Source organism: Neoarius graeffei, chromosome 2 (genome assembly GCF_027579695.1).
Source record: "Neoarius graeffei isolate fNeoGra1 chromosome 2, fNeoGra1.pri, whole genome shotgun sequence".
NCBI lineage: Eukaryota > Metazoa > Chordata > Actinopteri > Siluriformes > Ariidae > Neoarius > Neoarius graeffei.
In genome coordinates this window covers 9,021,781-9,033,393 of record NC_083570.1, presented here as the reverse complement: position 1 = coordinate 9,033,393, position 11,613 = coordinate 9,021,781, and the positions used below count along the sequence as shown (strand labels likewise).

The following is an 11,613-nucleotide window of genomic DNA, read 5'->3' as shown; positions in this document are numbered from 1 at the left end:
AATTCCAGCTTGTAATGCGACAAAACAGGACAAACACCAAGGGGGTGAATACTTTTGCAAGACACTGTATAATGGTGCAAGGAATTGATCCAGAAGGTGGCAGTAATGCAACAATAAGGATGCTGACTGCCTTTCAACACAAGAAAGAAGAAGTTACTGTGAACCCTTCCAGTGTGTTAGTAAATCTCCTCAGTTGTGAGCCGTGTTTATTCTGGATAGATCTCCTGTTGATGATCTCGCCTCATCTCTGCCTTTCCCTTTGATTTTAATGATATTTCTGGTGGATGGGGTTTGAACCCTGCACTGACTGGGATTAGATCAAGTCTTGTGTTAACACAACTAGCAGATTTCTTTCTTCTGCCTTTCAGGAGATTCATTTCAGTCTGTTAACAATGTTAAAATGACCCAAAGAAAAAATGACCCGTGTCAGTGTGGGTTTCCTCCTGGTTCTCCAGTGTTCTCCTACTTCTCAAAGACACATCTAATGACTGATTGAGGCGACTCAGGATCTCTGATCTCAAACATATTCACCTAACAACTTCATTTCCATCTCAACAATCTGTTCATGAGAAAATTCTTCATCGACCAGGAATAATGTTCTTGATAAATCATGATGTCAGGAATAAAACAGGATGAGGCATGCTGCTCCAGGAAACTAATCTGTGATGAGGTGGTGGGATGTGACCCAACACAAAGTGGATAAGTTTCCACAAACAGCAGGTCATGAAGAGTTCAGGCTCTTGTTAAGCCTGGAGCGCTCATACTGAGTGAAATGGAGATTATGTTGAAAAAAAGGTCCACTTTTGTGATTTCGTAATAAACAATGCGAAATCAATAAAATATGGTTTTCCTTCCTGACAGCTGCGTCCTCCTCACTTTTAAAATGGCTCCAACATTCTTTAGGGATGAAGATCAGTTTAACGATGTCACGAGGAAAAAGCTGTTGAAGTGAAACAATTGTAATTTATCAACAAGGCTGAAAGTTGTGCTTGAGGTGTCAGTAGGTGGAAAAGTCCAGAAAATTAAGATCCATTCTGTGAGTATTTCATGAAATTAATCCTAATCAGTGTGGCTACATGGGTTAAATTTCTGCACTGAAGGGAGATGAAATGGTTAATAGAGGAGTGTTCATGATCTCTCTGTGTTTGTGCTCCTCCTCTCTCTATCACTCTCTCTCTTTCACACACAGAACCAGGAAGTAACTTGTCATTTCAGAGAAAACAAAACTGATCTCTCTCTCTCATTGCGATTTCAGGAAAATGGCTGAGGCCAGTATTTCAGTAGATCAGCTTTCTGTGGACCAGTTCATGTGTCCAGTGTGTCTGGATCTCCTGAAGGATCCGGTGACTATCTCCTGTGGTCACAGTTTCTGTAAGGTGTGTATTAATGGCTGCTGGGATCAGGAGGATCAGAAGGGCGTCTACAGCTGTCCTCAGTGCAGAGACACTTTCACGACAAGGCCTGTTCTACGCAGAAACAACATGCTGGATGAAGTGGTGGAGAAACTGAAGAAGACTGAAGTCCAAGCTGCTTCTCCTGCTCACTGTTACGCTGGACCTGGAGATGTGGAGTGTGATTTCTGCACCGGGAGAAAACACAAAGCCGTCAAGTCCTGTCTGATTTGTTTGACTTCATTTTGTGAAATTCATCTGAAACCTCATCTTGAACGTCCTGCTTTGAAAAAACACACATTAATTGAAGCCTCAGCAAAACTCCAAGAGAAGATCTGCTCTGAACATAACAAGCTGATTGAGATCTACTGTCGTACTGATCAAACCTGCATCTGTTATTTGTGCATGTTGGATAAACATAAAGACCATGACGCTGTTTCAGTTGCAACAGAAAGAGCTGAGAAACAGGTGAGAACTAGAAATCTTTCCAGAATTAAATCATCTTAATTATAGTTTCCCATCTAGAAACAGGTGCTTTAGTCAGTGATATGATTTGAACTTTAATTTCAATGTGTGTCTCAATCAGAAGGATTCTGTAAAAGCTGATTAAAATTGTCTGTGTTCTGGTGAACAGAGTGTTAAATTTATCTTCAGTGATGGTCGTAATCTGGTTCGGGGTGGGTTTCCTGATAACGTTGCCCTTCAGACCTAAAGAGAGAGTTGAGAGACTCTCTTAAGGAATGAACGTTGTCTCTGTACGTGCTTTTCCCGAACTGACTCATAAGAAGGAGTATAAAGAGCAACAGGACGAAGAGCGTCTTTGTAGTTCGCGTCCCTGAAGGCAATCATATTGGACATAACTAACAGTGTCCAAGTTAACTAGCGATGTGTAAAAATTAGCCGTGGACAAGACTATGGCAACTTGGCGGGAAAATCCATAGAAAGTCATTTGACTAATCAGACTGTGTAGCGATTGCAATGTTATCGCTAGGTCTAAAAGCACAGACAACTTCACTGCAAGCTTTCTCCTGGAATAAAACGTTTATATCCGTCAATATGCGTCAGCAGGTTGGATGGCAAGTTTTTGTAGGTTGTGATGTGCTCTGTTTTAGGCAAACAAAGCAAACATTTAAAATGAAATGACTCTTTATTCCTTTCAGAAAACTGAACCATGGGTTCTAGCTATAGAACCGTGGGTGTGTGCATTCCCCAGAAGAACCACCTCCTTCCATTCTGCCATCAACTGATCGTGTTAAATAATGCTGCGGAGAAATCATTGATCTTGATTTTATCCAGTCTATGGATGTGACGTGACCCTAGTGATTACTGATAGACTGTCTCAGTGTCAACTGCGGAAAAATCAATCACGTTTTAGAAAAGAAAAGAAAAAAACATCCACTTTCAAAGCTGCTTCATAGTAACGAGTAACGAGGACCTTGATAGAAATGTAGTGGAGTAAAAAGTACGATATTTGTCTTTCAAATGTAGTGAAGTTAAAGTCATAAGTTTCCATAAAAAATACTCAAGTAAAGTACAGATACTCAAAAAGTGTACTTCAGTACAGAACTCAAGTAAATGTACTTCGTTACTGTCCACCTCTGATAATTAACTCGATGTATTTGCAATGTAGAAGAAAACTAATTGAACACCACCAGCAGATTCAACCCCAGTTTCCCCCGCTGACTGTGAGAGTCCCTCAGAGCCGCATGCGCATTCTGTGGATTCGGCAGCGAGCGAGTCGCTCTTTGTTTTGAACGAGTGCTCCGGGTCTCTCGTAAATTCCGAGCAAACTAAAGGACGACTTGTGCTACGATGTTGTTCGGGAAAACCACGTTAGCTTGATGATGGATCTTAAGAGGTCATTTAAAACTCTCTTGGCCTTAAGAGGCTTTCGGGAAACCCAGCCCAGATCAGTTACTGAACATTTCTCTCTCTCTCACACACACACAGAGTACATAACCTTCAGAGTGAAACATGAATGTACTTTGAACTGACATTAATATGGAACCAGTTCGCTCGTACTGTATAAAAAGCTGAATGTATTTTATTTGTCCTCAGAGTGAGTTAAAGGAGGAGCAGATGAAATCCCAGCAGAGAATCCAGGAGAAGCAGAAGAAGGTGCAGGAGCTGAAACAGGCTGTGAACACTATAAAGGTGAGCAGTGAGCAGAGACAGAGCTGCTCCTAGAAACACACACAACATGGACAACGAGGCATTTACAGTCCCAGTAAGAGAGGGAATGATAGATGAGCTTTAAATCGTGTGTGTGTGTGTGTGTGTGTGTGTGTGTGTGTGTGTCCTAACAGCTCAGTGCACAGACAGCAGTGGAGGACAGTGAGAGGATCTTTACTGAGCTGATCAGCTCCATGGAGAAAAAGCGCTGGGAGGTGACGGAGCTGATCAGAGATCAGGAGAAGGCTGAACTGAGTCGAGCTGAACGACTCCTGGAGCAACTGGAGCAGGAGATTGCTGATCTTCAGAGGAGAGTCACTGAGCTGGAGCAGCTTTCACACACACACGATCACATCCATTTCCTCCAGGTAACACTCACTGTCTGATCTACAGAGCCAGCTGTTCCTCACACACTCTCTAAAACACCTCTCATTAAGGGAACAATAAATGTCCCTGTCTGACATCACAAGTGGGTTTTACATTTCATTTGCTTTCTGTAGGTTTTAGCTTCTGGACGTCGCTCTCCTCCACTTCACAGACCAGATTTTCACACATCCAGCGTCACTGTCCATCAACATCTCTCATTTGATGGAGTGAGGAATTCTCTCTCAGATCTGAAAAAGAGACTCGAGGAATTCTGTGAGGAGGAATTCAACAAAATCCCTCCACATGGTAAGAGGAGCTGTTCCTGCTGGAGAAACACAGTGATGTGTTATTTCTTAGCGATGCTCCTGCTTTCTTTTCTGCAGACACTTTATTCACCCGACACTTTGAACTAAAACACTGATTTAAAATGAATAAACTGACTGGATCACTTTAAACTCTTTCCATCTTTTACACAAACTCATGTTTCTATTTTTCTCTCCACAGCTGCAGCAGTTCAGATCATTTCAGGACCAGAACCACAGAGCAGAGAAGAGTTTCTGAAATGTACATCTAAAGCACACACACACACACACACACACACACGCTTCTGGGCCTGTCACGATAACAAATTTTGTTGGACGATATATTGTCTCAGAAATTATTGTGATAAACGATATTATTGTTGACGTCTTTTCAAGACAATTTTATGCCACTAGTAAAATAATAATGATCATGCAAATACACCCTTTCATAGAACAGTAAACTTTTTAATTAAGTCAACTTATTCAGTTCCATGAGGCTGGCAGGGGGAGTCGCTCTCTTCTGTGGGATCTTTAACTAGGTTTAGAATGCTAGTTTAAGCTGATAAGTGATTGATCTAACGGTAAAACAGCACGAGGGCTCGAGAACTTTGACAGGTTACAATTTTACTTGGCAACTGAATGTATCTGAATTCTGATTGGTTGTTGTATCTGGATTCTGATTGGCTGTTGTATCTGGATTCTGATTGGTTGTTGTTATATTATTGCCCTTTTGTTGTGTTCTTGAGCCCAGAGTGGGGGGAGGGGGGAGTGACAGGGTTCTACAGAGAAAAGTTTTCACTGCAACCGAACTGCTGTTTTCGTGACCACGCCCCCAGCGCGGATATTCATGTTCACATTGTTCAGTTTGTTTTTCTCTTTTATTTTAGATTTCTGTTATCTGACTCTGGATCCCAACACAGCACATCGTCACCTCATTCTGTCTGAGAAGAACAGAGCGGTGAGATGCAGTGAGAGAGAGCAGCGTTACTCTGATCATCCAGAGAGATTTGATTACTGGGGGCAGGTGTTGTGTAAGGAGAGTGTGTGTGGACGCTGTTACTGGGAGGTGGAGTGGAGCGGTGTTGGTGTGGACATATCAGTCTCATATAAAGACATCAGCAGGAAAGGACGGGGTGATGAGTGTCGGTTTGGATTCAACAATCAGTCCTGGAGTCTGTGCTGTTCTTTTTCTTCTCTCTCTTTCTATCACAACAGCATTAAGACTGATCTCAGAGTTCCATCCCCCTCCAGAATAGGAGTGTATGTGGATCACAGTGCAGGAACTCTGTCCTTCTACAGCGTCTCTGACACGATGAAGCTCCTCCACAGAGTCCACACCACATTCACTCAGACTCTATACGCTGGGTTCTCCTTGTTTTCTGGTTCTCCAGTGAGATTGTGTGATCCAGAATAAAAGTGTGTAGTGTTTTCGGTAAAATTCCTGCACGTTGTTGCTCAGTTGTCTGTTTCACTAGAACACAATCCAGCTGCACAAAAACACTCATTTTAATATTTAGATTATAAAATATGCCGATGTCGTGTTCATCCCATATTCAGCCTGGATGATGATTGGCCCGCAGATAGAACCTTATAAATCCAGGTTTATCTGTGAGTTTGTGATTTTTATTCAAATATTACAATCAAAGCTTTGCAGAATAAAAGATAAGAGCACAGGAGAATAAAGTTTCCCCCAGCGATGGAGTTTCTGTGCTGAACTCATTTTCAGACAGAAGCTTTTAATACTGAGGTCAGGATGTCAGCAAGCCGCTGTATTGATACACAACGGGGTTTTTCTCCACTTTGGATGGATATTTTTTAGATTATTTAATCTGTGGGAAATAACTACAGTGTCTTAAATATGTGTTTGTGAAAATCACTGTAAACCTACAACTGACTTTCCTCCAAAAAACATCTCTTTTAATGTTGTCATATATTGTGTGTGTGAGTAATGATGATAAATCTGTCTCTGTGAACTGGATCTGTCTGTGGTCTGACTCCTGATTTAGATTCTCAACATGATTGTTGGAAAAACTTTTTTTTAAAATCCTTTTAATTTTCAATCAAATAAAGCAAAAAACAAAAACAAAACAATTATGTTCCAGTTGTCTATTCTGATTGGTCAGAAGGTGTTGATTAATTTTCTATAACAGCAGCTCTGACAGTAGTGCAGGTTTATATTAATGGGCTTGCTCTAATACGTTCTTGTTTCTATAGTAACAGCTCATTGAAGTAAAATTATTTTAGACCTGTTGGTTCACAAATAAAAATAAAAGAAACGTGGATGAACACTGTAATATTTAACCTGGACATTTCTCCTCCAGACCACCAGAGGGCGCCTTTACACATTTTGAATAACTTCACTTCCTCCACTCATTTCCTGTCTGTTGTTATAAAATGCACAATGATCCTACAGTAACTGTGAACCCTTCCAGTGTGTTAGTAAATCTCCTCAGTTGTGAGCCGTGTTTATTCTGGATAGATCTCCTGTTGATGATCTCGCCTCGTCTCTGCCTTTCCCTTTGATTTTAATGATATTTCTGGTGGATGGGGTTTGAACCCTGCACTGACTGGGATTAGATAAAGTCTTGTGTTAACACTACTCGCAGATTTCTTTCTTCTGCCTTTCAGGAGATTCATTTCAGTCTGTTAACAATGTTAAAATGACCCAAAGGTAAAATGACCCATGTCAGTGTGGGTTTCCTCCTGGTTCTCCAGTGTTCTCCTACTTCTCAAAGACACGTCTAATGACTGATTGAGGCGACTCAGGATCTCTGATCTCAAACATATTCATCTACCAACTTCATTTCCATCTCAACAATCTGTTCATGAGAAAGTGGGACTTCTATTAGCAATAAACAATGCAAAATAAATCAAATCAGGTTTTGACTCCCCTTGTGGTAATAAAGTCATTTATTTCAATTAATTTTCACTCCTCACTAAATTCCAAACTGACAGAATGAGGAAAATATTTCAGCAGAACAAATGACACTGAAGTGCAGATGACAGTGAAATATTTCTGCTTTATTTCCATCCTTAATGAACACAATGTGGTAGTTTTTAGTGCTTGTAGTAAGACACGGTCCTGCTGTAAATCCTCTTGTGTGTCTTTTAGTGAAGATACAGAATTGATGTTGAAAGGCTGCTGGGGTTTTTTTGTTGTTGTTGTTGTTGTTTTTCAGTGATGTGGTGCTACTCTGTAAAACTGAGCCTCCAAATAACTCGATTGTATTCGCATATTATAGAATTCTATCTGGAGTTCTGATTTTAAAATGTGATTTCACCGCATACACTTCATGGACAGAAAGAAAGGACAAAATGGGAAAAGAACATAAATGACATACATGATACTTTCTATTGAAGTACAGAAATCGATCTCTGGCCACATTTACCATTTAACATTCATGTGTAGGCGACAATAAAATCAAATTCACTTTAAAGAATTCCTTTATCTCACTTTAGCCATTTATTTCTTTATAAATTTTCAGAAAATGAAAAATTGAGTGATTTATTCATTAAATTTAAATGACTGCAATTTAAACTTGTCTTATCATTTCTGACCACTAGAGGATGCTCATGGACACGTGACGCTGCAAGAAATGAACCATTTTCAATATTTTTGCTGAACTCACATCAGAACAGACTGAAAACTTGTCTTATCATAAATATAATCAATAATATTGATTCATGATGAGATGAATGGTTTATTCGGTCCCTGCTGTGTGTCATACTGTAACTGGGTTTAATGGAACAGCAGCTTTTTAGTCTCGTTAAAAAAAAAAAGACAATAAATCCAGTAAATTTCTCAGCTTCATGATGCTGGAGTTCTACGTTATTCAGTATTTCTTAGTATCTCTTGCTCTCAGTGAATAGAGAGGTTCTTTGGAGAATTCCTGGTGCCCAGATAAACTGATCACAATGATTCGTCTTCTCCATGATGGGATGACTGTTTCTGTTCTCTGTGAAGATGAAGAACTGGAACCTTTTCCTGTGAAAGTTAGTGTAATACAAAGCTGTGTAGCCACTACATTGTTTGCTCTCTTCACAGGTGCTGTCCTGCATGTAGCCAAGCCGAATTTGCATTATCTGGGCAGCACGGTGGTGTAGTGGTTAGCACTGTTACTGGACTTATACCTGGAGGACGCTCTGGACTCTTACAGTAATGCTTTTATGGCTGAGGACTAAAGTTGACTTGCTAACTTTAGGACTGCAGTTATCATGAACAGTTTTGCACTCAAGTTTCCATCAATGAAGAATTATAACATCAACGAAACTGTCCTCATGTTAAAACTGTTAATATTATAGTCATGCTGTCTGTTGTTGCCCAAATGAGGATGGGTTCCCTTTTGAGTCTGGTTCCTCTCGAGGTTTCTTCCTCATGTAGTCTGAGGGAGTTTTTCCTTGCCACCGTCGCCACAGGCTTGCTCATTGGGGATAGATTAGGGATACAATTAGCTCATGTTTTAAGTCATTCAAATTCTGTAAAGCTGCTTTGCGACAATGTTTGTTAAAAGCGCTATACAAATAAACTTGACTTGACTGTCACCTCACAGCAAGAAGGTTCTGGGTTTGAGCCCAGCGGCTGACGGGGGCCTTTGTGTGTGGAGTCTGCATGGGTTTCCTCCAGGTGCTCTGGTTTCCACCAGAGCCCAAAGGCATGTCGTTAGGTTAACATGGGGTGCCCTTAGGTTGAGGTGCTCTTGAGCGAGGCACCTAACCCCTAACTGCTCCCTGGCTGCTGTAGCACGGCTGCCCACTGCTCTGAGTACGTGTTTGTGCTCATTGCTCACGTGTGCGTTCACTACTTCAGATGGGTTAAATGCAGAGAGGAATTTCACAAGTGTACATGTGATGAATAAAGTTGTTGTTCTTCTTCTTCTTATCATGGAATACAGATAGTTTATCAATACAATGGTACAACCTACATCATTTGCAAGCTAAAAGTAAGGTGTCTACAGCCTCAGTTGTGGAACTTCAGTATGCTGATGATGCTGCGCTCTGTTCATACTCAGAAGCTGGCTTGCAGAGAATCACAGATGCCTTTGCAGAAGCCTACAAAAGACTCAGGCTATCACTGAACTGCACTAAAACAGAGGTGTGTCGACCTGCCTCTGACACCTCCATCCCAATCACCACCCAACCTGAAATTTCTGTGGATGGAACTGTTCTTAAGGTAGTCCCACACTTTAAATATCTCATCAGCTATGTGTCAGGTGATATTTCCCTTGACCATGAAATTAATAACAACATCAGTGCTGGAGCAACAGCTTTTGGCAAGCTACGCAAGCATGATTTTGATCATCACGAACTTGAGTTGAAAACTAAAATAAGAGTCTATAATGCCACTATAATACCAACGCTCCTGTATGGGTCAAAAACATGGACTACGTACCAATATCAAGTAAAACAACTTGAGAAATTTCACTGAAGATGCCTACGGTACGATCCATCATGAACGCCCAATGGTATGATCGTGTTACCAATGCTGCAATTCTTGATAGAGCCTCCTTAACAAGCATCGAGGCTATGCTTCAGCAAAATAGGCTGAGGTGGTATGGACATGTTGTTAAAATGGATGCAAAACAACTTCCAAAACAGCTTTTCTTCAGTCAGCGATCCACAGGAATGAGAAGCATTGGTGCTCCTAAGAAGAGATACAAGGATGCCCTAAAAAGAACTTTTAAAGAGTGTGGGATTATTGATTGGGCTACAGCATCAACTGATGGACTGCTCTGGAGGCGTGTGGTCTGCAATGGAGTTGAGACCTTTGAATCCAATCGACGGAAATCAAAGGATGAGAGACACAAGAGACGAAAAACTGCTCAAGCCATAAAACTGGCACAACCTCCTGGGCAGATGCCTGTATAGTCTTTCAGAGACCACCATGTTCATGTCGAGTGGCAGTAAGAGAGAGTATTTTAGGTGGAATGCTTGTGAGAAACACACACGAGCTGTTACTATAGAAACACTAATGATTTGCAGCTGCACTACTGTCAGAGCTGCTGTTATAGGGAATTAATCAACACCTTCAGACCAGAACTCCGCAGCACTCAGTACAGGATACGATACATTAATGATCCATTATTGTGGATCAGAAAACCTGACAACTGATTCAGGAGCCCACAGAGTAAACCCAGCGTATAGAGGCTGAGTGAATGTGGTGTGGACTCTGTGGAGGAGCTTCATCCTGTCAGAGACACTGTAGAAGGACAGAGTTCCTGCACTGTGATCCACATACACTCCTATTCTGGAAGGTGACGGAACTCCGAACTCGGTCTTAATGTTGTTGTGATAGAAATGAAGAGGAGTCCGAGAACACACCAGACTCCACGACTGATCGTTGTACCCAAATATGGTCCGTCTGGGCTGCTCTTTTTTATTGGTCCCTTTATATGAGACTGAGATGTACACACATCCCTCACTGCTCCTTTCCACCTCCCAGTAACTGCGTCCACACACACTCTCCTTACACAACACCTGAGCGATGGAGGTAAACCTCTCAGGGTGACAAGGGAACAGCTTCTCTTTATAACTGCGTCTCACCGCTCTGTCCTTCTCACACAGACGGAGGGAACCATGTGCCGTGTTGGGATCCAGAGTCAGATAACAGAAATCTGAAAGAAAAGAGATGTTGCGCAATAAAGTTTATCGTGTATTAAACACTGGGGTACAATGAGTCATAATTAAACCAGTAATTCATTAGTGCCTCATATTGACACTCTCTCACACCCTCAGTTTCTTACACATTATATCAGAGAGAGAGAGAGCAGGAGATTACACAATTAGATGATATTCCTTGTAGAATTGGTCGTATTCAAATTAGCATGGAAGGAGAGCTTCCTGAAGTATAGAAAAGCTCCGAGTGCTGCAAGATCAATGTATTTCTCCACTCTAATCAAAGATAACAAAATAATCCTAGATTCCTTTTTAATACTGTAGCAAAATTAACTAAGAAAAAGACCACTACAGACACACATGCACCTGCAATATGCAGCAGCAACAACTTCATAATTTTTTTCAATCACAAAATTGAAAATATCCAACAAAAAAATTCAAACTACTCATTTAAGCCCAGACAACTTAAATAACCCAGTCATTAACAATATAACTGTATAAGCTCAGCAATTAGAATGTTTTACTCCTCTTCGAGAAATCAAATTAATTTCATTAATTTCCATATCAAAATCTTCTTCTTGTGTATTAATCCCTTTCCTACATGTCTCTTCAAACAGATAATACCAGAAGCAATTTAAGCTCTTCTAGAAATAATCAATTCTTCCCTTAGAATTGGCTACATACGCAAATCCTTTAAACTTGCAGTTATCAAACCCCTGATTAAAAAACCTGACCTCGACCCCTGTCAGCCCAATGAAAGGCCATTATCA

The 11,613-nt window shown here is 40.9% G+C and overlaps 1 protein-coding gene across 1 annotated transcript; it reads left to right on the top strand.

Moving 5' to 3' along the window:
- Positions 1-1,230: 1,230 nt before the first annotated feature.
- LOC132868743 (tripartite motif-containing protein 10-like) lies at positions 1,231-6,154 on the top strand. Its single transcript, XM_060901889.1, has 2 exons — positions 1,231-1,859; positions 5,025-6,154. The coding sequence occupies exons 1-2, from the start codon at positions 1,260-1,262 to the stop codon at positions 5,643-5,645; spliced, it is 1,221 nt and encodes a 406-aa protein (XP_060757872.1). The 5' UTR covers positions 1,231-1,259; the 3' UTR covers positions 5,646-6,154.
- Positions 6,155-11,613: the final 5,459 nt, after the last annotated feature.

Coding starts and splice junctions, on each gene's coding strand:
- LOC132868743 (XM_060901889.1), top strand. CDS start 1,260: ATGGCTGAGGCCAGTATTTCAGTAGATCAGCTTTCTGTGGACCAGTTC. Junction 1,860..5,024: donor CAGAAAGAGCTGAGAAACAG/GTGAGAACTAGA, acceptor ACAGAGAAAAGT/TTTCACTGCAACCGAACTGC.